Genomic DNA, 26,306 nt, shown 5'->3' with positions numbered 1-26,306 from the left:
CAAATGTTAGAGTCATCCAAACAGTGAAGTACTGACTTAAGGACAGATGAGCCAATGGAATACAGTCAGACAACCCAGCCATAAACCCTCACTAATATGGGCAAATGACCTCTGACAAGGGTGCCACAGATTATCCAGTGTGGAAAGGACAGTCTCCAACAAAAGGAATCAGGAAAACTTGAAATCTACACAAAAAAGAATGGAGTTGGACCCTTACCTCGTGCGATCTACAAAAATTAGCTCAAAATGAATTGACCTCAGTGTAAGACCTGAAACTATGAGATTCCTAGAAGAACACGAGGAAAGCTTCACGGCATTGGACTTGGCAATAATTTACTGGAAAGGACATCAAAAAGCATAGGCAGCCCTGGCTGGTGTAGCTCAGTGGATTGAGCGCCGGCCTGCAAACCAAAGGGTTGCTGGTTTGATTCCCAGGCAGGGCACATGCCTGCGTTGTGGGCCAGGTCCCCAGTTGGGGGTGTGTGAGAGGCAACCACACATTGGTGTTTCTTTCCCTCTCTTTCTCCCTCCCTTTCCATCTCTGTAAAAATAAATAAATAAAATCTTTATTTTAAAAAAGCATAGGCAACAAAAGCAAAAATAGACATGTGGGACTAGGTCAGACCTAAAGACTTCTGTGCATCAAAGGACACAGCAGAGAGGAAGGCGGCCTGTGGAATGGGAGAAGAGGTTTGCGAACCGTCCAGAGTGAGGCCAGCACCCAGAATATGTAAAGAACTCCTTCTCCAGATGGATAAGGGAGGCAGAGAATGGCCGCTGCTGGAAAAGTTAAAAGTCCGTCATAAAAACCCAGAGGCTGAGGAGGGTGGCTTTGGTGGAAAAAGATTCAGGGGTGTCCACACACTTGGCGTCTCTGGGCCACGCAGGAAGAAGAGTTGTCTTGGGCCACACAGTAAATAACACAAACACTAATGAAAACTGATGAGCAAAAAAACCCCCCAAAACTGGGGTTTTAAGTAAATTTACAATTTTGTGCTGGACTGCGTTCACAGCTATCCTGGGCTGCATGAGGCCTGAGGGCCGCAGGTTGGACACCCCTGGCAGAGACTTGTATGTGCTGCTTCAGTGGAATAGAACTTGACCGTGGGCCAGCCTGTGTGAAGGTATCTTTCCTGCCACAGCCTTCAAGGGATGTTTGCTGCTGCTACCATTTATTATTATTATTATTATTATTATTATTACTATTATTAGCAGCCCTGGACTAAGAAGCCAGGTACACAGGTTGAAATCCTATCTTTCAAGCTGTGTGACTTTAAGCAAGTTACTTAAGCTCTCTGAACCTCTTTTATCATCTGTAAAAAGGGGAAGAGGAGGAAACTAATAGCTATGCCAGGAGATTTGGGTTAGGCTGAACACACACACACACACACACACACCCCCCAAATGGTAGCTGCTTTGGCACATTTTCTGGAGGCAGGAGCCTTGTCTTTTAAGGAACTAGGGTGATGTGACCTTGCGGGAGTGTGGGTATGCTGTCACCTGAAGGAGCCAAGAAGCTATCCTTGGCTGTTCTTTCCACTGGAAGGTGTGTTTTTCCCAGGCTGGGAGAAGCTGTGCTGGATACACCTGTGCGTGCATCAGGAGGTCATGGCACACAGGGTGCAGGGGCTTGGTGGGCTCCCTGGTGACCTGCCAAGTCTATTCCTTGGCCACCTCTGTGTCCTCTGCAGAGATTCGGATTGTCTTATTTAGCAGGTCTTTTTCCAGGAAGAGAAGGTTCTAGTAACTGCCTGACCTTCCCCTGCCAGGTGCTCTGCCTAAGCTCCCGGAGGAATTGCACATGGGAATTTGTGCAGCCTGCCTTTGTGGAAAGCCTCCAGCTGGCGGGGGCAGGGAGGGGGGGAGAGAAGGAGAGAAGTGGATAAACCTCCTTCGGGCCCCCAGGGGCTTTCCACACTCCCACCCACTACTATAGTTCCCTGTCACGAGGTGATATTATAGTATAAACACCAGATCCAACTCACATCTTGGTCCTGCTGTGTAACACTGGGACAGTATCTTAACCTCTCTGAGCCTCAGTTGTCTTCTCTGTAAAAGGGAGTTTGCAGTTGGACCTACTCTAGAGGTCTGTGCCAGGTGCTTAGCACAGGACCTGGAATAGTTAGTGTTCAGTAAAATGGTAGTTAACACTATTGGCCTTAGAGGATGTTTGCAGTGCCAGCTGGGCCTCCTTTCTCAGGCCACCTTCAACAGGGACCAGTGTCCGTCCCTCTGTGTCATCCTGACCCCAAAGAACCCACAGAAGGGGGACTTGGCATTCTGCTGGCCGTCCCTTCCCTTTCCTTAGGCAGCCTTCACTCATTCTGGAGGGTGAAGAGGCAGAGCCATGGGTCAGGCTCATGTGGGGTTCTGAGCTAACCCCACTCCCCCTCTAGTACCTCTCACAGCCCCCACTTGTCTCTGGCTGGGCACTGAGGCTGGCTTTGTGATGTCCTGAACAGCAAGCTGTCCCACAGAACCCTCTCTGATGATGAAACCCTTCTATTTCTGCGCTGTCCAATACAACAGCCACTGGTCACACACGTGTAGCTGTTGAACACTTGAAATGGGGCTTGTGTGGCCCTGGCTGGTGTAGCTCAGTGGATTGAGTGCGGGGCCTGCGAACCACTCGATCGCGGTTCAATTCCCAGTCAGGGCACATGCCTGGGTTGCAGGCCAGTTCCCAGTTCCCAGCAGGGGACGCACGAGAGGCAACCATACATTGATATTTCTCTCTCTCTCTCCTTTCCTTCCCCTCTAAGATAAATAAATAAAATCTTAAAAAAAAAAAAGAAATGGGGCTTGTGTAACTGAAAAGTGGATTTTAATATTATTTAATTTCAATGAATTTAAATAGCTACTTGTGGCTAATGGCTACCGTATTGGACAGAGGTAGAAACCGATGAAGAGAGAGAGAGAGGTGGCAGAAAATCAATCGCTTCGCCTTCCTGGGCCTCAGTTTCCCCATCTGCTTACTAAAAGCTGTTTGGTGTTAGCTCATAAGCTGAAGGACCTTTCCTGGGACTCCTGGACTTGAGATGAGACAGAGAAGCCCTTCCAGATGGATTTCTCTTTTTCTTGGCCCTGGTTCATGTTCGAGGGAAAAGTCCAGCGAGGCGGGATCCCGGGGGCACGAGCAGAGGCCACGGCGTTAGGACCAGGCCCTCGATTCTGCTCTGACTCCCAACGTAACCTTGCCCAGGCTGCAGGGAAAGGGTTCAGTGGGAAGTGGCCGATGTGGGTTCATTTCCGGTCGCGCCCACTCGAAGCTCTACCTCCGGCTCAGTCGCAGTGTCCGCACCTGGGAAGTGACTGAGGTGCCTCCAGGATGAGATGATTCAACATAACAGGGCCGTGTGATGAAAATGCACTTTGCCTCCATGAACGTCCTCCCCCAAACCTATCACCAGCCCTGCAGGTTAATCACGGGTCAGACACATTCCAGTGGAGGAGCCCCCTCTGATACACCTGACCACTGTCCCTCCGACTGTCAAGGTCATCAACAAGGGAGTCTGAGAAACTGCCACAGCCCAGAGGGGCCTAAGGAGGCATGATTAACTAAAGAGAATGTGCTGCCTTGGGTTGGAGAGTGGAGCAGAAGAAGGGCATTTGGTAAAAACTAAGGAAATATAAATAAGCTGTGGGTTTGGGTTTATTAATACTATATTTGATAATAATAATATTCTAAGCCCTGGCTGGTGTAGCTCAGTGGATTGAGCATGGGCCTGTGAACCACACGATCACGGTTCGATTCCTAGTCAGGGCACATGCCTGGGTTGCAGGCCAGTTCCCAGCAGGGGACTCAGGAGAGGCAACCATACATTGATACTTCTCTCCTTCTCTCCTCCCCTTCCCCTCTAAAGATAAGTAAATAAAATCTTAAAAAAGAAAACAATATTCTAATAACAGTTCATTAATCATAACAAACTACCATACTAGTATGAGATTAATAATAGTGAAACTTATGAGAGAGGATGGGGCAGGGTGGGTTGGACGGTATGAGGGAATTCTGCTCAAGAAAAACGAGTCAATGAGTAAATAAGATACGGACACAGGGTCACTGCAGAGATCACATGGGAAGTCAATGGGAAGACACGGAGCAATCCAGTTATAAAAAAGTACATATTACGTGCAACACCCAGAACAAGTAAATCCGCAGAGACAAACGGACTGCAGGTGCCTGGGGTTGAGAGAGTGGTTGCTAATGGGCACTGGGTTCCCTCTGGGGAGGGGAAGATGCTCTGGGACTAGATTGAGATGGTGGTCGCTCCACACGGTGAAGGCGCTGTATGCCGCCGAACTGCTCACTTTAAAAATAAGATGGTTAATTTTCTGCTATGTGCATTTCACCCCCAAAATGTTATACTGACATTGGAGAGGACAGTTCTAAAATGCTTTTTCATTCTACAAGACTTTTGGGGTTTTTCTTTGGAGATTTTCTTACAAACCCACAGTGGGAAATGGGGGAGACACCGATATTGGTATGGGGGGGGAATGAAATGCGTGCCTCAGAAGCAGACATACCTGTACGGACCCTACTCTGCCATTCACTAGCTGTGTGATCTGGAGCAAGTTCCTTCACCTCTCTGAATCTGTTTCCTCACCTGCAAAGTGCGTGATTGATGGCACCATGCAGTGAGACCCCCTGCTCGGACCCAGGCGCGTGAGAAGACAGGGAGGAGCGGTCATTCCTTCCCTGTCCTCTTCTCCCAGCTGTTCAACGGGGTCGAAGGCTTTGCCACACACACCCCCAGTGATGAAACTGGGCTGAGCGCCAAGGGGTGGGTATGAAGGCCAAGATTTCAAGGTGTGCAACTTCAGAAAAAAAACCCTTTCGTTAGGAAGTACTGATGACCAATGATCTCCACTATTTCCATCACCTCTTACTGGCAGGGCTTACTTGTCAGTCACCCAAAACAGACAAGCTCAAGGACAATCCAAAGTCAGCAGGGAGAAAGCAAACACTACAGCCTTATCTTGGGGCCTCAGGGTGACTATAAAGCAGGGTGGCCTTTAGTCCCGTCAATCCTTCATCACTCTCACGAGCTTCAGAACGAGATGAAACTCCTTGTGCTGGCTGCTCTGCTCACAGGTAGGCAAGTCTTTCCAGCTCCCTCCACCTCCTCGGCTAAGATCTCAGCCCTCTGGGATGGGGGCCACGGGTCCCAGGGCTGGCCAGACCTGGAGTCTTTCTTCAGAGTTTCCTGTGGGGCATAAGAGCTCCCACACTGGGATTTCCTCAAATCCACTTCCCACCCCAGCTGGCACCTTTTAACCTTTAGGTTTGAAGGTTAAACTCAGACAACCCCTCTTAAAAAGTCCCCTGTCCATCTAGACTAAGAAAGAAGACCCCTCTCTTTCTCGCTGCTGTATTGCCTTGGTACGAGGTTTTCTCAGCAACCCATCTTTGCTTGCAATTAGTATCTTTTTCCTTTTTTTTTATTTATTTTTTTTTACCTCACCCACATGGGCTTCATGAGAACAGAGATAGGGCTGTTTGCACCGTTGAGCAAATGAATAAATGAAATCTGATACATTGGAATTCAAATCCCACCTCATTCATTCATTCATTTATTCAACATCGATGGTATCAGAGCCACCAAGGTATCAAACTCTGGCCTGAGACTGAGGTCTGAGATGAATGAATGAGTCGCGCTCCCAGTCTGAGGCATGTACGCACACACACACGCCCAGTAGCTTTACGCGGATCTGGCCTCTGCAAGCATAGAGCTGATGGGATTAGAGAGAGAGAAAACTGAAGCAGGAGTGGGGTCTGAAATGGGCCAGGGTAGCCAGCCACTCCCATCTGAGCAGGCTCCAGGCCTCTCTCTGCTCCTGGACACAGCTCACAGGGAACAGTGACCAGCTGCTGCCCCTCCTTGGCCCTGGAGTTTGAGGGGAGAGGCCTAGAGAGACTCCAGTGTCCCAGCAGACCAAACAAAGGGCAAAGCAGGAGACAAAGAGATGATACTGGTGGCTCAGTTGGGGGGGGGGGCATGTAATTCTGTGACGAGAAAGTCACTGATTCACCTCCTAGTCAGGGTACATGTCTAGACTGCAGGTTCAGTCCCTGGTTGGGGCACGTTGGAGACGCAACCCAGCTGATGTTTCCCTCTCACACAGATGTTTCTCTCCTTGTCTTTCTTCTTCCTATCCCCTCTCTCTAAAAAATAATCAAGGAGCCCTGGCTGGTGAAGCTCAGTGGATTGAGCACGGGCCTGTGAGGCAAGGGGTCACTGGTTCCATTCCCAGTCAGGGCACATGCCTGGGTTGCAGGCCAGGTCCCCAGCAGGGGGTGCTCAAGAGGCAACCACACATTGATGTTTCTCTCCCACTTTCTCCTTCCCTTCCCCTCTCTCTACAAAATAAATAAATAAAACATTAAAAAATAATCAAGTAGAAAAATTTAATGAAAAAAGTACCCACATATGTTATAACATAAAGGAGCCTCAAAAACATGACGCTAAGGGAAAGCAGCCTGTCACAAAAGGTCACAGATGGTATGGTTCCATTTATATGATGCGTTCACAATAGGCAAATTCGTAGAGACAGAAAGCAGAATAGCGTTTGCCAGAGGGGAGTGGGGAAAGAGGAGCTTTTGCTAATTGGTACAGGGTGCTCTTGTAGCGAGTGATAAAAATGTTCTGGAATTAGTGGTGATGTTTTCGTAACTCAGTGAATTTACTAAAAACTACTGAATTGTACACGTTAAGTGGCTAAAATAGTAAATTCTTTGTTATGTGAATTGGATGTCAATTAAAAATGTTTTTTTTTTTTTAAGTTTTCATTGTAAACGTCCGTAGTCACTTTGCCAGGTTTGTTTGTCCAGCTCTCTTCTGAGGAGGCAGCGGGCAGCCCGGGCCCGGGGCCGGGGAGGGGCAGTGTGGGGCCTGAGCGAGCTGGCAGGCAGTGGGGCGCCTGGGATGCGGGCAGAGCACACCGGGCCGAATCTGAACTCCAGCTGTGTCTTCGTGCAGTGGGCGCCGCCTCAGAGGGCGGCATCAGCCCGCGGGCAGTGTGGCAGTTCCGCAACCTGATCAAGTGCGCGGTCCCTGGAAGCCACCCCTGGGAAGAGTACAATAACTACGGCTGCTACTGTGGTCTGGGTGGATCCGGTAACCCTGTGGACGAGCTGGACGCGTGAGTCACCGATCTTCAGGGAGAGTGGGGTGCTGGGGTGGGGGGTAGGGCACGAGCCAAGGATATCACGAAGAGGCACAGAAAGGGGATTTGCATATTTTCTAAGGATAACGTATTTTCACCTCTTGTCATATAAACAAATATGTTCCAAGGGAACATTGAATCCAACGCTCCCTATTGGGGATAAAGAGGAACGTCGGAGATGTGAAGTAGTGGGTGCTGCTGCTCTCTAGTGGCAGAATGTTGCAACACAAAACATAAGAATGGACTGTATTCCTGCAACTATTTTTAAAATCGCCTTCAAAAAAATGATAGAGACACAATTTTTCAAGCCACAGGACCTAAAACTCCCGCAGCATGTCAGCTAAACACATCCCCACCTGTTCCGAGAGAGCACGTGCGGGCTGACCTGCTGCCCAGGCACCCACTCCTGCCTTAGCTCTCTGTTCCTACCCTTCCCCAGGTGCTGCCAGAAACACGACAACTGCTACGAACAAGCCCTGAGACTGGACAGCTGCAAATCCATCATGGACAACCCGTACACCAAAACATACTCCTACTCATGCTCTGGCACAGAGATCACCTGCAGCAGTACGTTTACCCCCTTGCTGGTTTGTGGGCCCTCGGCAGGCGAGAGGGGACACAATAGTTATAATAGCTACTGCTTATTGATTATGTTCTTGGTGCCAGGAAGTGTACCGTTATTATCTCTGCTTTACAGATGAAGAAACTAAGCTTAGAAGGCTAAGCCATTTGCCCAAGGGCACATGATTTGTAAATAGTGGTGTTTGGTTTTTGAACATACGTGTGTACCACTCCAAAGTCTCTGCTCTTAACTGCCATGTTATACTGCTCAGTTATTTCATAAAAAGAGTTCAGAACTAGCATTTATGAGGTTCTTATCCCATGTGAGGTACTAGGTGAGGTATGCATGGGAGGTAGGTTTTATTAACCCCATTTTACAGGTTAGGAAACTGAGGCTCGAAAATAGTCACTTGCCCCAAATCACACAGCTGGTGAGTGACAGGGCCAGCATTTGAACTCAGTTGCTTTTCAATTAAAGTCTCTGGTTTTAACCAGTAAACTATGCAGCAGTCATGCTGAAGTGCGCTGCCTCCCGAAGGCAGTTCCCCGAAGAGCAGACAATTCAGAGAGGTGAAGGGTATTGTCCCTACTGCGCAAACATCAGAATAACCATAATTCAAGTCCAAAAGTGCTGGGAAAAATGTTATCCAGAAGCCCGCCACCATAAAAGAGAAACAGCTTCATGCTGCCATGTTCCTTTTTGCCCTTCCCATACCCAGAGGAAACACGCAAACACACATTTTTGCAAATAATTTATTTTTAAAAAAGACTTTATTTATCTAGAGATAGGGGAAGGGAGAGAATAAAAGAGGGAGAGTGCTGACTGATATGGCTCAGGGCATTGTCTTGCAGACCGAAAGGTCGCTGGTTTGATTCCCAGTAAGGGCACGTGCCTGGGCTGCAGTGGACGGGGACGTGAGAGAGGCAACAGATCAATGTTTTGCTCACACATAGATATTTCTCTCCCTCTCTTTCTCCCTCCCTTCCCCTGTCTCTAAAAATAAATAAATAAATCTTAAGAAAAGAGAGAGAGAGGAAGAAACATCAATGCAGACATCAGAAACGCCAATCAGTTGTCACTCTCATGTGCCCCAACCAGGGACTAAACCTGCAACCCAGGCATGTGCCCTGACCCGCGACCTTTTGCTTTGCAGAATGACACCCAACCAACTGAGACACACCAGTCTGCGTGCAAATACTTTATCTTTAATGCAGCTGCCCTCCCCACCCAACCAGGTCAAGGAGTCTGTATCACAGAATGTTTATTCATATTAATTAACAATAACTCGCTAAATAACCACCTCATTGTGTACTTTATCATCTAATCGCTAATTTATGCTTTAATGGACATTCGCTGGGCAAGGAAAGCATTTGTGGTTTTTAAAAGAAAGGAGCAGCAAAAAACAAAACCTTAATAAGATTGCAGAAGGCAAGCAGAGCTGCACAGTTAAATTATGGATAATGAAGTTCATGTGCATTTTAAATGTTATCTGTGCTGTTTCTTTTGGTTACAAAAGCAGACAAGGCCAAAGCAATGAAATGTCAGACTCTACAGAAACACATGTCATGGAAAGAGGAAGGCACCTAAAATTCTACTACCCATAGATAACCAGCTAGATATATATCCCTTCAAATTTTGTATGCTTTACTAATTATTTGTTCCTTTAACAAAATATCTTGCAAATATTTCCACAGATAGACATGCTGAATTCTTTTAAATGTCTGTATAATATTCTATTTTTAAGTATTTTATTTATATTTTTAGAGAGAGAATAAGAGAAGGAGAAAGAGAGGGAGAGAAACATCAATGTGTGGTTGCCTCTTGCACACCCCCTATTGGGACCTTGGCCTGCAACCCAGGCATGTGTCCTGACTGGGAATCAAACTGGTGCTCCTTTGGTTCACAGGCCTGTTCCCAATCCACTGAGCTACACCAGCCAGGGATCTATTTTTTTAAATATGTGCTTTAAGGTAGAAAAATCAGCTCACTAAACTTCAGTAAGTTGAAATTAAAATACTTTGCTGCCTTAAGGGTATGTTTAGTGTTTTCCATATAATTTATAATTGCCTGCCTATGTTATTGGAGATCTGCAGCTATATGGGTTTTATAAGCAGGGAGCTCATTTTAGGGTGCAAAATAGACTTTTCAAAAGGCAGCACTCACACCTAGGACTGCAAGATGAAACACAGGTTGCCCAGTTAAATTTGACTTTGACATAGACAATAAACAATTTTTTAGCCTATGTCCCAAACACTGCATTCATTGTTTATCTGAAATTCTGGTATTTTAATTGCTTCATCTGTCTACCCTAAATTTGCACTGACGGAATAGTGACTGAATTATCCCAGTTAGTTTTTCCTGCCCGTGGGTTGTGCAAAGCAGGATCCACCGTGGCTCAGTCCTCTTGCTCTTTTCCAGGCAAAAACACACCTTGCCAGGCCTTCATCTGCAACTGTGACCGCAATGCTGCCATCTGCTTTTCAAAGGCCCCATACAACAAGAGGCACAAGGACCTGGACAAGAAGCACTGTAAAAGCTAAGCATAGCCCCTCTAAAGCATCACCCTTGTGACCTTCACCTTCCACTTCACCTTTACATTGCTCCAGTAAAGCACGTTGTTGAAAGGCTTCATGTTTGGAAATTCATTTATTCTCTAGCTACTAAACATGACTAAGTCTCTTCCTAGTCCTTTGTGAGCATCATTCCTTCCAGCTTTGGAAGTTGAATCACACAGGATGTGTCCAGGATGTGAGCACCATGAGACCCAAACAATGATGAACCACCACTGAGTATTTACTGTGTGTGAGGATGGCATGTCTCAAAATTCTCTGGGTCTCCCATGAAGTTTTGACACTATTAGCACATCCTACTTTTCCAAGCTAAGGTTCAATAGGAGAGGTTGCCTGCCCAGTGCTAGGCATCTAGTAAATAGCAAAGAAGGGATTTGAAACCAGAAGCCCAAGAGAGCACACACTCTTAACCACTGGCCTGCCTGCCCGAGGAGGTGGCTCTGGTTGCAGTTCGAACCAGATCTCTCCTCCTCTGATTTCTCTGCCTCCATTTTCGCCTATGGAAAACCGGTTTCCCAAAATTCTTTTCTAAGCCTTTCAAAGACTTCACCACGCTCTACAAGCTGGTTTTCACATTGCAGCCATAATAAATAACAGCTTCTACTTCTTGAACATTTACTGCATAACGCTCTGTGCTAAGGGCTTTCTACAGCTCAGCTCATTAAATATTCAAACCAGGTTTGTGAGGTCGACGTTATTACCCCCACTTTATACACGAGAATCTAAAAGCTCGGAGAAATCACTTGCCTGAGATCACACAAGCGGCATAATCAGGATTTTTACTAGATCTGCCTGAAGGCAACCCCAGAGCTCTTCACCACTAAGTTGCTCGACCAAGTTTCTCTGCTAGGATTCATCACTACACTGGACCAAAATTCACCGGATAGAGTGAGGAGGCAACAAGAAGAGAACATCCCCTTAACAATCTATCAACGAGCATCTGCTTAGTGCTCATGACAGGAAACGGAAACACTAGAACATCTGGGATGATTTACACGGATAAACAAATATACTGGACAGAGAGCAACTTGACGCTGGGACTATATCATAGTGTTCGCAGCCACAGAGATTAGCGCATCTCACATGCTGATTAAATCATCGTTTAACGAGGATACAGGGAGGTACAATCTGCCTCATCGAGGAAACAAAGCACGTGGCCGTATTTACCTCTTCGAATCACGTGGCCCTCTGCGTCCAACCCCATCAGTCCGCCGGCCACTGGAGGGATTTCGGAATAGAAACCGTGATTGGGCACGTTGTGGGGCACGTTGTGGGGCACGTTGTGGGCACGTTGTGGGCACGTTGTGGGCACGTTGTGGGCACGTTGTGGGCACGTTGTGGGCACGTTGTGGGCACGTTGTGGGCACGTTGTGGGCACGTGACCTCCGCGCTCCTTTTTTCTATTGTTCTACAGAGGCGGGTCCTGGGATTGCTCCTAGCTTCCCAAGCTCAGGCCCTGCCTCTCTGGGTGTAGGGTCTGTGCCGGCCGGCGCAGGCGCGGTGATTGGTAAGGGTCGCTTGAGGCGGTGTCCTGGGGAGGTGAGGCCTTGCCAGAGTAGAATCTGGGGTGGGGGTTGAATGAGGAGAAGATGAACACACGTGGGTGTGACGTTGAGCCCAACTTTCCCTCCGTGTTCATCCCTGTCTGGGAGTCTCATCCCCTGCGCACACGCCCCTCCTTCCCCAGGGCCCCTGGGGAAGGCCTCCCCGTTTCCACTTGGGCACGTTCATTGCTTTTTATCCCGGGGAGGTGGGGGGTGGGGCGGGAAAGTAGGGTCCTGGAAATCAGTGGCGAGAAGGAGGAATGGCCCAGCCCGAGCAGAGGCCGCTGGATTGTTCGCGGAGCCAAGGGCCTCTGGGGCGTTCCAAGTGCCCCACTTGAATCCCCACCCCCACTTTCAGGAATTTTTTTTTTTTAGGTAAAGGGATTTGCAGGTTTGACCCCGATGCTTGCATTTGCTGTTCTCTCCGTTTGGGATGCTTCTCCTTTTCCTGTGTGGTCTTACAGGATCTAACTTGGGTCACTTGTGGAAGTTTCTTGAGCCTTGCCCTTCTTCCCTCCCAAAGCGCAGTTGCTCAGTGATCCCATCGGCTTTCTGATGCGTTAATGAGGGAGAGCGAGCTCAGAGCTGCACGGACCTGGTCACCCTAGGTGACATTTGGGCAAGGATCATCATCTTTCAAAAGAAATAATAGTGTGCAGGATTATGGGTAGGGTAGGGTAGGCTGTAGAAATCACGGCAGGTGAACCAATGAGTTGTAAAATGCTTCATATAGTGTTGGTTGTGTAGTATAGTAATGTTTAGTAAAAGTTATTTTCCCAAGGGAATGGAGAAGGAAGGATATTCACTTTATTTTCTTTTTTAAATTATTTGTTTATTTATCTTTAGAGGGGAAAGGAAGGAGAGAGGGAGAGAACATCAATGCATAGTTGCCTCTCCTGTGTCCCCCGCTGGGACCTGGCCCACAATCCAGGCATGTGCCCTGACTGGGAATTGAACTGCGATCCTTTGGTTCGCAGGCCCACGCTCAAGCCACTGAGCCACACCAGCCAGGGCTTTAGTTTATTTCCTTTAGAAAGGTTTTGTCGCATCAAGCAAGACGTTTGTAGTTTAAAAAAAACAAACAGGGACGCAGAAAGGAAATAGGGCTCTGGGGAAGGTTCCTGGGAGTCTAGTTAAAACAGCAATTCGGGCAGGAAAGTCTCGCAGGTCTTGCGGCTCGCCTTTCCACCATCCTGCCCTCCGCTCACAGCCAAATTACAGTGGCTGACATTTGTTTGCAGTGTGCCAGGAACTGCTGTGAGCTTCACATGCTTCGTTACCCTGTTTAATCTTCGGAACAACCCAATGAGGTAGCTACTATTATCCTCGTTTATAAGAAGACTTAAGATTACATAAAACAATTCACCCAAGTTCACCTAACTAGTACGTAGCAGGACATGGATGGAAATCCAAGTCCATCTGTCCCCGAGGAGTTTCAATTCCATGTTATATTTCTTTTCTCATAAGTTGGCACTCTCCTTTCGTGCATAGGTTTAATTTGTTTTGTTTTCATGAAGGAGAATTTATGGAAAAAATTAATCTGGGTCTTGGAGTGCCATCTTGAATCCTGACAAGGACAACGTGTGGAACCAACTAATGTCTGGTGGCAGTCTCTGCTATTCCTAACAGCCAGATGACCAGCTCATCCTGGTTTGAGCACTGAAAGGCCTGCATCTCAGTACAGGGCAATGTGAGTTGCCCAACCTAGGAGTGTTGAATTTCTTATCTTTCCTTTGATCCTCTCAGGAAAAGGTTGACATTCACTGAAGACCCGTATTCATGCCCAAGCATCTCTTGTGAGCTGAATTCTTACTGAGCTAATGGGTTATAAAATGCTTCTCATGGTGCTTGGGACGTGTGCTCAGTAGTGCTATGATTTAAGGGACAAGCGAGAAGAGGATGTTCAATTTATGACAACATAAGAAAGAAAACATGAGTTAGTGGCAAGGACCTTTCAAGTGTTACATATACTGATTTGCCTTGGTGACTCCTACTTACTTAAATGGTGATAGCAGAGCAGAACCATGGAAGCAGCTGAGGGGGAGTATGACCGAAAGTCACGTCTACAGCCAGGCTTGTGCAATGAGAACCAGGTAACTAGGGCAGTGACAACCCGATACTGCCCCCCAGAAGTTGTTTGTCACCCCAACCAAGGGCACTTGGAGTTGGTTAGGAATGCCATGCTGGTGGGAAGCTAGAGATGTGAAGTAGAGAGACCCTTCAGGAAACAGTCATGTACCTCTTGAGACAAATTTTTTGGAAAGAATTCCATCTCGGGAAGAAGTACGAAAAAAAAAAAAAGAGGAACATTCCTAAGGCCCTCGAGACTTGGTTTCACGAATCGTGCCACCACTAGGTGATGAAAGAGCCTGCCTCCTCTCCCTGGCAACCTCACTCCCCACTGCCCACATTTAACCATTTCCTTTTTTTTTTAAGATTTTATTTATTTATGTATCTTTAGAGGGGAAGGAGAGAGGGAGAGAAACATCAATGTGTGGTTGCCTTTCGTGTGTCCCCTGCTGGGAGTTGGCCTGCAGGGAACCAGCCTGCAACCCAGGCATGTGCCCTGACTGGGAATTGAACTGCGATCCTCTGGTTCGCAGGCCCGTGCTCAATCCACTGAGCTACACCAGCCAGGGCTGAACCATTTCTGCTCTCTTCGGTCAGGTATGCTGCCAGCTTCTGCTCCTACTCCAAGCTGACTTCTTTCTAACTGTCATCTTCAAATGAGAAGCATTGTTGTTTAAAAAAGAAAAGAAATGGGAGGAAAATCTACTTGGATTCTAGTCCTGGCTCTCAATCTATGTACTGTGTCCTTAGGTAAGTCTGGGTCTTAATTTCCTCAAAAAGGAATGGGGGATGGAGTGAATTTTCCTACCCTGTCAATCTTTGAGTGACTCCGTCATTTCCTGGTAGAGAATAAGGGTGGGGGAAATAGCATATCCTCCGTGAGCCACTTGAGAGCAGGAAGTTGTATCTTTGTAGCCGTGGTATCTTAATGTGGTGTCTGTCTGTAACCATTCATGAGATTTGTGGACAAGAATGGCTTGAGATTCAAAAGACCCAGATGGAAGCCCTGGCTGGTGTAGCTCAGTGGATTGAACGCGGGCCTGCGAACCAGAGGATCGCGGTTCGATTCCCAGTCAGGGCACGTGCCTGGGTTGCAGGCCAGGTCCTGGCAGAGGCAGAGGCAACCATACATTGATATTTCTCTCCCTCTCTCCTTCCCTTCCCCTCTAAAGATAAATAAATTAAAAAATCGTAAAAAAAGAAACAAAAAAAACACGAAAGACCGGTACCCAGATGGAATACAATTATTGGTACTGATTATGGATAATTGAGCAAATCTGGCTCAAAAGGATCTCCATCTGCAAAAAAAAAAAAAGCTGGAATGAGATTTACAACAACCTTACACCTCTTCAGAATTAATTAATGGCTGTGGGCATACCTACAGCTGTGCAGGTGAAAAGAACTCTTTGTGTTTTCAAGATCTTGGGTTTTCCCAGTTAACTGAAATCTGCTTTCTAGGCAGGTGCAGAATGAACATGTATTGCTTGCCCTAGTTGTAGACAAAAGACCACAATCACAGAATAGGCTGTGATCCTTTCATCCACTTCACTTTTTGATGAGATTGTGCAGAAAGCTTTCGCCTGGTACAATGATTCTTTCTGGCTAACGCAGCATTCACCCAAGTCTTACTGCTTTTCCCAGCAAAACAAATCAATTTAAGATCCCACTTGGGAATTCACTGTTTCCTCTCTATAGACCAGGTTCAAGGCAGGTGTCTCATTCTGGCCGTAACGAAGCAGAAATCCTTAGAGAACCACATGACAAAGTCCTATTTGCTTTTAGCTGATTAAAAGGTACAAACACAGCCCACAACTGGTGTGCTATTTTTAAAAGGATTCCTTTATTCCTTGGTTAATAAGAAATTTATTCATAACATAGTTCATCGTTTCAAGAAATAAACCAAAATGGTTCCGTTAAAGACATCTAACCATTTAGAATTATAAATTAAGTCATTTCCTTCCCCCCTTACTCCCTGCCGTCCCCACCCCCACACACAGTGTGATCCCTGTATTACTCTGAAGACCATTCTGACCTACATATTTCTTGGGCCATTTCTTCTGCCTGATGAGATAAAAAGGAAGTGAAAGCAGTTTAGCAGTTTTCCTAGCAGGAGAAGCTGTTGGTCGGAAAAAGTCTTTCTTCAGGGGCAAATGTCATCAGCCTGAAGATCTCAACTCCTTGGCTCTGAAACTGCAGGTTAGGAGACAGGCTGGCAGAGACGTTGGTTTGCTGCCCTCTACAGGCTGCACTCTGAACTTCGATTAGTTAGAGGGAGGAGGGATGAGTCCTTAGGGATCTGAAAGGAAATAAAACAAATTCCTGCCAAGATAAGCCAAGAGTAGGGTAGGGGAAGTGATTGGGAACATCAGCCTACCATTCAAAAACTTACAGCTTCTAAGACACATAAATATGGCAACTATATAATAGGATAGAATAAAACACTATGGTTCAAAGCCCTGGCTGGTGCAGCTCAGTGGATTGAGCACAGGCCTGCGAACCACACAATCGCGGTTCGGTTCCCAGTCAGGGCACATGCCTGGGTTGCAGGCCAGTTCCCAGCAGGGACTCACGAGAGGCAACCATACATTGATATTTCTCTCCTTCCCTTCTTCTCTAAAGATAAATAAAATCTTGAAAAAAAGTCTTAAAAAAACACTATGATTCAGTATTTGTAAAAACAGATTTAGTTATACCAGAATGTTCAACTTTTCCATCTAGTGGTGGAATTATGGGTAATTTGTATTCTTTTTACTTATCTGCATCATCTAAACTTCTACAAAAGTACTAAGAAACTAGTTAAAAAGCGCTTGTGCCAAGGGAACTTCTTGGTGCTGGTAATGTTCTGTTCCTCGATCCAGATGCTGTAGGGGTTACATCTTCATCAAGCTGCCTGCTTATATGTGCACTTCTCTGTGCATATAATTCAATTAAAATAGTTTTTTTTACATTTTTAAAGATTTTATTTACTTGTTTTTAGAGAGAGGGGAAGAAAGAGAGGGAAAAAGAAACATCACTGTGTGGTTGCCTCTCGTGCACCTCCCCACCAGGGACCTGGCCTGCAACCCAGGCATGTGCCTTGACTGGGAATCGAACCGGCAACCCTTTGGTCTGCAGCCTGGCACTCAATTCGCTGAGCCACACCAGCCACAGCACAGTTAAAACAGTTTTTAAAAAGGGGCTGTTATAGGAACTCTCATTTATTGTTGGTAGGAATGCAGATGGTACAGCCACTTTGGAAGACAAGTTGAACAGTTTCTTACCAAATGAAACATACTTTTAGCATATGATCCAACAGTCTTACTGCTTGGTATTCACCCAAATGAGCTGAAAATGTGTGTCCACACAAAAACCTGCACACAGATGTTTATAGCAGCTTTATTTATAATTGACAAAAAATTGGAAGCAACTAAGATGTCCCTCAGTGGGTGAATGATAAATACTGTGGCAGTGTACGAGGCAAGTGGTATATGGAAACTCTTCACTTCCTGCTCAGTTCTGTGAACCTAAAACTGCTCTAAAAAGTAGTCTTTAAAAAAAGTGGTGGTGTTCTACTAGGAATATACTAAAAAACAAGCCCTGGCTGGTGTAGCTCAGTGGATTGAGCACGGGCCTGCGAACCAGAGGATCACGGTTCGATTCCCAGTTAGGGCACATGTCTGGGTTGCAGGCCGGTTCCCTGCAGGCCAACTCCCAGCAGGGGACACATGAAAGGCAACCATACATTGATATTTCTCTCCCTCTCTCCTTCCTCTCTAAAGATAAATAAATAAATAAAATCTTTAAAAAAAAACTGTACAGGTTAAATGAATGAACAGTATGATATGTGAGTTTGCTTTCAATAAAGCTGTCTACATAAAGTAGATACAAAGCACTCATACATGCTACCATGTGGATGAACCTTCAGAACATTAAGTGGAGACACCAGACACACAAGGCTGCATACATGCCATAAGAAATGTCTAGAATGGGCAGGAACAGAGAGGTTAGTTGTTGCCAGGAAGTCAGGGGCAATGGGTGGAAAATGACTGCTAATGAGTACAAGGTTTCTTCTTGGGATGGTGAAAATGTTCTGAAATTAGGTGGTGGTAATTCATGTACAACTTCATGAGTATACTAAAAACCATTGTATACTTTTAAAGGGTGAAATTTATTCCATCTCAATAAAACTGTTTTTTTTTTTAACGGAGAAAAGTTACCGCAGATTTTGGGACATAGTTTTAAATAGCTATGTGCCTAGAATTTAGGCTTCTAAACAATAAAGCTTAAGGTAAATTAACAATGGCCACACATTAAGGAGCCTGGAACCTTGTACACTTAATGCTTTCAGACGAAGGGGACTGGGATCTCGATTATCTGAGAAGGGATTTACCTTCAACAGCAGGATGCGAGTGCAAGTCCCACCATCTGGCCCAGGGGCGTCAGGCTGTGGTCAGTGTGGGTCAATTAGAGGCAGCAGCTCCCCACAACGAGAATCCAGCTTCAGACATGCCAGGTGATCCGACCTAGTGGGCCCAATGTTCAGTATTGCAATTGGTAACTTCTCCTCCCGGGCAGTGAGGATAAACCGGTAACCAGAGTACACCTGTACAAGGAGAAGGCACAGGTAAGAGATCTGTAGATGCAGGAAGGGATGGACCCGACAGGGAGCCTGGGAGAGACTGGCAAAGGGGACGGCTGCCACCCTGACCAAGTCGGATACCTGCAAGGATGATCCCACCACCAAGAGGGAGTCAGCTTCTTTGACACGCCTGTGCACGAAGTCGACCTTGTCGCGGTTCACTGTGTCCCCGAAGAAAACTACATCTGGTTTCAGGCGGCCTCCGCATCGAGCGCAGGAGGGGATCTGAAAGCTCCGCACCTGCTCCTCTGTGAGGAAGACGTCGCCGTCAGGAGCCAGGCCGTGGGCCTCGGCATTCCAGGTAGGGTTCAGGGCTGCAAAGCGCTCCTGCAGCCCCCCACGCGGGGTCTGTTCACCACAATCCAAGCAGAGGACCCTGAAACCAAAGAGGAGGCCCACTGAATGGTCTGTCCTGGGAGGCACGTGGCTGCCAAAGATAGTTCATCCCAACTGCTCCGAGCCCCTCCATCCTCACTCCCTTTCCCTGTCACCCAGTTTTAGGAACAGCTTCTCGTGACCTCTGTAGCCACCACCATTTCTCACCTTCCTTCCACTGCCAACCTTCCAGAACATGCACGTCTGTTTCCTAACTAAACCGACCCTGCTTCGCCTTCTGCCAGCTCATTCTTATCCTTAGCATGACAGTCACTTCCTTCCCAAATGATTGCCTTAGTGCCCAAACCAGCCTTTCCCTCCGTTCCCTGCTGTCCTCATCTGCTGTGTGGCCATCCGTCACCATCCTTTCTTTAAAAACACTGTCTCCCCTTCGTGCCTGTGACATGGTGTCTTCTTGTCACCTCTCTAATCACCAGAACATGGACTCTGTGAGGTCAGGAACTTTGAGTCTTGCCCTCTTTTGACAAGACCACTGCTCGTGACCACTGCCCTGGGCCCACCACCTAGAACACTGCCCACAGAAGAGCTGTTGAAAGAAAGAACAAAGGTGGTCTGGTGGGTGGTTCCTCTGCTGCTCAATCCTCCAGCTTCTTTTCCTGTGACGTTCCCAGCAACTCTGTTTTCACCGCCTCGATGCTTCTGTGCTCACAGTTTCCTCCTCCATGTAGGACTCCACTCCTGCCCTCTCTCCCAAACTGCAGTTCAATTCCAAATCTTTTTTTAAAAAGATTTTGTTTATTTATTTTTAGAGGGGAAGGGAGAGAAACATCGATCATCAATTGGTTGCTGCTTATACGCGCCAGACCTGGGGCTGAAGGCACAACCCAGGCTTGGGCCCCAACCAGAATCAAACCAGTGACCTTTCGCTTCACGGGACGATGCCTAATCAGCTGAGCCACGCAGGTCAGGGCCAGTTCCAAAGCTTCTTGACGGAGCTGTCAAGGTTCACCTTCTGTCTTCAACCACCTGTGCAACGCCCCCCCCCCCCAACTTCTCCATCACTGTCATTTCTCCAGTTACTTGGGCTGAAACTCTTGGGGAAGACTTGTTACCCCTTTTCTCCATTTCTATCTATTCAGCCATCAGATTTCATTGATTTTTTTTTTATTTAAAAGGCCCCCTCAGCAATGATAATCAGTTGGACCTGTTTTAAGATATTTAAGCAGAAATGGAGAGAAAGGATAAGGAGCCATGTAAAATCTTTGAGTCTGGGTAGTGGCATATGGGAGTTCATTATAGTCTTCTCTTTACTTTGGTGGGTGTTTGAAATGGGAAAGATTTGGAGGGGGGAGCTTTTTAAATGGACCCCTAGCTGTCATTAGTTCTGTCATTCCCCTGCCGTCCCCTCAGTCTGGGTCCTTCAGGCTGACCCTGAGCCCCTCTTTCTAACCCTGTGTCGCCTTCCTCAGATGTTAAATTTTTATCATGCTGCTTCCTCAGAAACCACTAATACTTCTCTTGGGTCTCACCGCAGCCCCAAATTGCACTGTGTGATTTTCGGGTGCACCCATGAGTTGTGGCTAGGCTTCCCAGACATGTGATTTCATACTAGTCTCCCCACAGGTCTCTTCTGGGCTCTACAAATTTCTTTCATTTAGAAAGCTCTTTTCTCCCTCCTTTGCCTGGTCACATCTGAGCCAGTCCCAAGCTTTACCTTGCCCATAAAAGCTCCCAATTTCTCCAATCTTTACTAAATCTGTTTCTCTAAACTCGTAAAGCATGTCTATCAAGGACCACCCAATTTAACAATCGTGTGTAGAGTTGTTTGTCGTTAAACATGTTATTTTTGGGTCTCCCTCAAGCAGATTACAAAGTTCTCAAATATAAAGTAGACCAAGTTTTATACTCGAGTTACGATCCCTCCACGCCAAGTAGCGCACCAACACACACCACAGGTAGTAGGCACCCAATAAATATTTTACGATTCGCAGGAGGACCTCTGGGGCTTAAAGATAAGGAAGTGGTCTCCAGCTAGCTACAAACTATTGCCAGGGCTCCACATGTTCCTTCCAGCACTGTTTGTGGGGCTCTGTGTGCCCACTGTGCTGTGTCTGCGTCTGTGCACCGGAGACGCACAGTTTGCAGCATCTGCTGTGGTCCCCTTGCAGCTCTGCTGGTAGTCCCCTCAGGACGGCTAGAGGCCACTGCCCACAGTCTTCTAAGCAGCTTCGTGTGGCAGCGGAAGCTGCCTCTGGAGGAGCAAAGTCAGCGTTAGGGAGTTGATTCCCCAAGATTGATCCCTGACCAATGAGGGATGGGAGACGGTGGGTAAACACCCCGGCATCCTGGGCGTTCAGTGAGAATTTGAAGTGTGCTGTAGATAGAGGGCCCCTTGCTGGATTGAGCTCCAGCTGCCCAGCGCAGTAACCCATTCATTACTGTACCTTTCTGGGCTTTCCTTCCTTCCCCATTCGCTCACTAAGTTGGCTGAGATCAACTCCAAATTAAACAGCTTGCTCCCAAACCCTTCTCCCAAGGTCTAATGAAGACAACAGTGATCGAGACAGCCAAGGCCCCTGCCTTATGGAGCCCGCATTTCCGCACTCACACCGTCTAGACCTTCCTGCACCTGTGCATGCATCCGTGGAGCTCTGTCAGGCGCTGGCTCCCTGCCTTGGTGTGCAAGGCGTCCACGTTTTGGGTCACCAACCAGTACAGCTTTCCGCATCTCTCCCAGTTGCTCAAGGCCCAGTGTGCAGGGTTAGGCTGATGAGAGGAGAACTGAGGCCAGCCCACAAAGTTTCTCGCCCAGTACCGTTGGCGCACTGCCGCGCTCCGCTCAAAATCTCGGTGCTGGATGGGCCTCCGGTCTGTGCGGGCATAAAGTCCCACCTTTTCGGACCTGTAGTCTGGGATCCCCGACTCGGTGGAGATTCCTGCCCCGGTCATCACCAGGACTCTCTTGGAAAGCGCGATGAAGCGTTGTAACTCTTTAACCTTCTCAGGGTCCATGGGAGGACTTGGGGGCACAAATAACCCAATGGGTCCATGTGAGCACCGTTGGCTGAGGTTCACCTTCCAGCAGCCTTTCGCCGCCCTGAAAGTCAACCCAAAGTTCATCCTCATTCTGGGGAGAAAGAAACCTCATGTGAAAAATCTATCTATTTATTTACTATAATTGACATACAACATGCTAGTTTCAGGTGTTCATCTGTAATTTACATGCAACACACTAGTTTCAGGTGCACAACATGATTCGGTATTTGTATATGTTGTGAAATGATCACGACAGTAAGTCTAGTTACATGTCACCACACACAGTTTAGTTACAGGATATTTTATGTCTCATGATGAAGAATTTTAACATCTGCTCTCAGCAACTTTCAAATATGCAGCACAGTATTGTTAACTGTGGCCACCATGCAGTATATTACATCTCCATTGTTTATTTCATAACTAGAATTTTATCCCTTTGACCACTTCTATCCATCCCACCACCCCCTGGCCTTTGGCAACCACCAGTTTGTTCTCTGTATCTGTGAGCTTGGGGGTTTTTGGTTTTTTAGAAACTGGGTTTTGTTGTTGTGTTGGGTTTTTTTTTCAGTTTCTTAAGTTGTTTTAAAAACTTTTTAAAAAGCAAAGGTAGCCCTGGCTGGTGTAGCTCAGTGGATTGAGTGCGGGCCTCTGAACCAAAGTGTCGCAGGTTCGATTCCCAGTTGGGGCACATGCTTGGGTTGCAGGCCAGGTTCCTGGTAGGGGTCCCGTAAGAGGCAACCACATATTGATGTTTCTCTTCCTCTCTTTTTTCCTCCCTTTCCCTCTCTCTAAAAATAAATAAATAAAATCTTTTAAAAAAACAAAGGTAATCATCAATTCACAAACAGATAAAATGTGGTCTGTCTACACAATGGAATGTTATTCAGCTATAAAAATGAATGAAGTTCTGATACATAGTACAGTATGGCGAAACATTGAAGACATTATGTTAGGTGTAAGAAGCCCATCGCAAAAGGACAAAATCGTATGATTGCACTCATAAAAATGTCCAGCCCTGGCTGGTGTAGCTCAGTGGATTGAGCACGGGCCTGCGAACCAGAGGATTATGGTTCGATTCCCAATCAGGGCATTTGCCTGGGTTGCAGGCCAGTTCCCAGCAGGGGACACACGATACATTGTGTGTCCTCGGCAGAGGCAACCATGATATTTCTCTCCCTCTCTCCTTCCCTTCCCCTCTAAAGATAAATAAATAAAATATTTTTTAAAATGTCCAGAATTGGCAAATCCATATAGACAGAAAGTAGATTAGTAGTAACCAGGAGCTGGAGGAAGGGAGACTGTATGAGAACTTCATTTTTATAGCTGAAAAACAAAGGTAGGATCTAGTCACTGAGCAGCAACATTACAAAAGAGAGAACCAGAATGACGACACTCTTGGAGGGCACAGCACCACCCATGGTGTGATGTTGGCAAAAAAATAAATAAAATTGAACTTGGCTCTGATGAAGTCTCTAGACCTTTGATGATACCATTTGTCAATCAGCAAAGTCCAGACTATGGGAAACTGGACAGGACAGACAAATCAGTTTCTCCCAACAAGTAAATTGCAAGCGTTAGAGATACAGAGATACAAATGGGGGCATTATATAGATTAAAAGACTGTAATAGTATGTGGGCCTTATTTGAGTCCTGAGCCAAACAAAATTTTAAAATATGACAGTTTTGAGTCAATTGGAAAATTTAACTGGCTGTTTGGTATTAAGGAATTAGTATTAATTTTTTTATTTTTTTATTTTTAAAAAATATTTTATTTCTAGAGAGGGGAAGGGAGGGGGAAACAGAGAGACATATCATTGTGTGGTTGCCTCTCACGTGGCCCCCACTGGGGACCTGGCCCACAACTCAGGCATGTACCCCGACTGGGAACTAAACCAGTGACCCCTCGGTTTGTAGCCCACACTTAACCTACTAAGCTGTGCCAGCTAGGGCTTATTAATTTTTTAGTGTCAGAGGAATATATTTACATGAGTATTTTAGTTAATACTGTCCCTTGGGGAACTCTGTTCCATAAACCTACATCCCACTTTACATATTAGAATTGTCTGGTTCTTCATAAGCTAAGGGAAGCACGTTTGAGTTCTTCATGAGGTTGTTGCTCAGACTGTTGTGGCTTTTTATTTTGCTAGTATATTAAGCACATACACACTTTTCTTTATTCCCATATTCTTTTAGTTTACCCTCCATTTCTAACTGCTACTTGCCCACAGCAAAGAGTAGTGAGACCTGGCAAGATGTCTTACCCTTGCGTGTCTGCTTTCTGGCTGTAAAAACAAGGCTTTGGTATTACGTGATAGAGTGCAGAAATTGTAGCGACACGCGCCCCAAATGTAGACGTTCTTTTATGCTTGCATTTTCAGATCTAGGTTCAGGACCTGGCTTCTCCTTGACATTCCACGGCAACGCGCGAACAGCTAAACAAACACAGAGTCCCAATTCCTGAGACCAAAGGGCTTGGGAAACCCCCCTGAAAACAGGCTCTGTTAGAAGGATGGCTCTCTCCTAGATCCCACCAAAGGGCAAGAGGGAGGAATGGAATACCTTACAAGAACTGCACAACTTCCAGAAACCTGCAGCCGGCATGGAGCACACTTACCTTTCACAGCATAAGGGACGCAAAGCCCGACAGTTGGGACTAACTGGCTATATTTGCATTTTGGGAAATGTAGTTTACAAAGCTTCAATAATGCAAGGAAAACTACAAGTCCCACAATTCTCCAGGTTTCACAGTCATGCTCTTCTGTCAGCTTTTCCTGGTCAGAGGTTTTGAACCTTGATCCGAGGTGCGAGGTGCGATAGTCTTACCTAAGCCAGGACATTGTCTTCTCTGAGAAGTATTTGGAGTGTCACACCAATGTCCTCAGGGCAAAATCATACCCTAAACTGCTCTAGGGAGTTCATTCTCTCTCAAAATAGAAGCCTTAATCATGGTTTTAGATTTGATTCACTCTCAAGTTCAGTATTAATGATCCTTTCCACTCACTGTGGCAGAATCCAGTTCCCACCTTGCTGTGGGTTGTCAAGCAGTGCATTCCCAAGTACTTGAAAAACTGATGTTTTTACATATTAATGAACAATTAAAGTCAAATCCAATATATAGGAACTAACATGTTTACCCACTTCTCCAATGCTATTTTCTTTTTTTTAAAAAATATTTTATTTATTTATCTTTTTAGAGGGGAAGGGAAGGAGAGAAGAAGGAAACATCAATGTATGGTTGCTTCTTGTGCATCCCCTGCAGGGAACTGGCCCCTGCCGGAAACTGGCCTGCAACCCAAGCATGTGCCCTGACTGGGAATCAAACCACGATCGTCTGGTTCGCAGGCCCCGCGCTCAATCCACTGAGCTACACCAGCCAGGGCTTCCAATGCTGTTTTCTATCTCGTATTTTTCATTGCTGCTAAAGTAACCAACACAAAGCCCAGTTTTTACTGCCAGAGACAGATTTAATTGATCTGGGGAAACGCCTGGGCCTCAAGTGGGTTTACAAACTTACTAGTTGTTTCTGATGTGGAGCCTGTGAGAACTGGAGCTCTGTAGCATCACCTAAATGAGACCTGGATCCATTTGTAAGTGTTTTAGAACATAATCAAAGGGCAGCTAGCAGAGACCTTGAAGACCACCTTGGGAACCACTTCCCCCAGTCTGTGAGGAGCTGAAGCCCAGAGGAACAGTATGAAGGCTGGAGTCGGGGTCTGGCTCCTTGGTCCTCTCATTAAAGGTATGGAGGTAAGTATTGGCAAAGTAACTCCGCTTAGTCGTTTGAGAGCAGTGTCTTCAGCAACAGCTTGGATAGGTCTCTGCAGCTGGGAGAACCTCCTGACATGACAGCCTTTTGTGCCTTCTTTAACCTGTCCCCACTGGCTGAAAGGACGGACCAAAATGTAGGCTGGAAAGTTTTACTACGTCAAAGCAATTGTCATCCAAAACGTTTCCTGCACGCATGGGTGTTTGATCAAAACCGTGGAATGCCCCAAAGTGACATTCCTCCCACCCCAGCCGAATTTTATTAGGAAAGATTTCAAGCTCATGTTGTTGTTGTTTTTAGTTCTCAAGTGAAATGGGCATTGTTAATAGAAACTGGCTAGGAATACACAGCCATTGGACTTTTAGGCCCCAAAGAATCTCATGTTCTGTAGAGAAGTTAGTTGAGTTTTCCATTTTTCTCACAGTCACCTGCAGAGAAGGAAGTCATCCAGGACAGCTGGTGAAACACAGTTTCCCTTGGTGGCCACTGACAGGATGCAATGAGCTACCCAATCAAGACATTCTTCTTAAGGACTAAGTTCTTTGAATAACCCTAGTATTCTTATTTCCCACAAGTCCACCACATCAGGAATTAATGACTAGTCCTTGTTTGTATCAAAGAAAATTAATTTAGTCCTGGC

At 46.4% G+C, this 26,306-nt stretch overlaps 2 protein-coding genes across 2 annotated transcripts; one reads left to right on the top strand and one right to left on the bottom strand.

Moving 5' to 3' along the window:
- Positions 1–5,025: 5,025 nt before the first annotated feature.
- On the top strand, positions 5,026–10,353 carry PLA2G1B (phospholipase A2 group IB). The gene is made up of 4 exons (XM_037052614.1): positions 5,026–5,092; positions 6,978–7,140; positions 7,604–7,731; positions 10,145–10,353. The coding sequence occupies exons 1-4, from the start codon at positions 5,059–5,061 to the stop codon at positions 10,264–10,266; spliced, it is 447 nt and encodes a 148-aa protein (XP_036908509.1). The 5' UTR covers positions 5,026–5,058; the 3' UTR covers positions 10,267–10,353.
- Positions 10,354–15,739: 5,386 nt separating this feature from the next.
- Positions 15,740–24,556, bottom strand: SIRT4 (sirtuin 4). Its single transcript, XM_037052244.1, has 5 exons — positions 24,515–24,556; positions 21,494–21,991; positions 18,610–18,904; positions 18,280–18,492; positions 15,740–16,206 (listed from the first exon to the last, which is right to left on the bottom strand). Exons 2-4 carry the CDS (start codon positions 21,988–21,990, stop codon positions 18,340–18,342), a joined length of 945 nt encoding a protein of 314 aa, XP_036908139.1. The 5' UTR covers position 21,991; positions 24,515–24,556; the 3' UTR covers positions 15,740–16,206; positions 18,280–18,339.
- Between the last annotated feature and the right edge of the window lie 1,750 nt (positions 24,557–26,306).

This window comes from Sturnira hondurensis, unplaced genomic scaffold, assembly GCF_014824575.4.
Source record: "Sturnira hondurensis isolate 20B ecotype Veracruz unplaced genomic scaffold, ASM1482457v3 Scaffold0007406, whole genome shotgun sequence".
NCBI classification, from domain to species: domain Eukaryota; kingdom Metazoa; phylum Chordata; class Mammalia; order Chiroptera; family Phyllostomidae; genus Sturnira; species Sturnira hondurensis.
The sequence above is the reverse complement of the archived record's forward strand: the minus strand, read 5'-3'. Positions and strand labels throughout refer to the sequence as shown.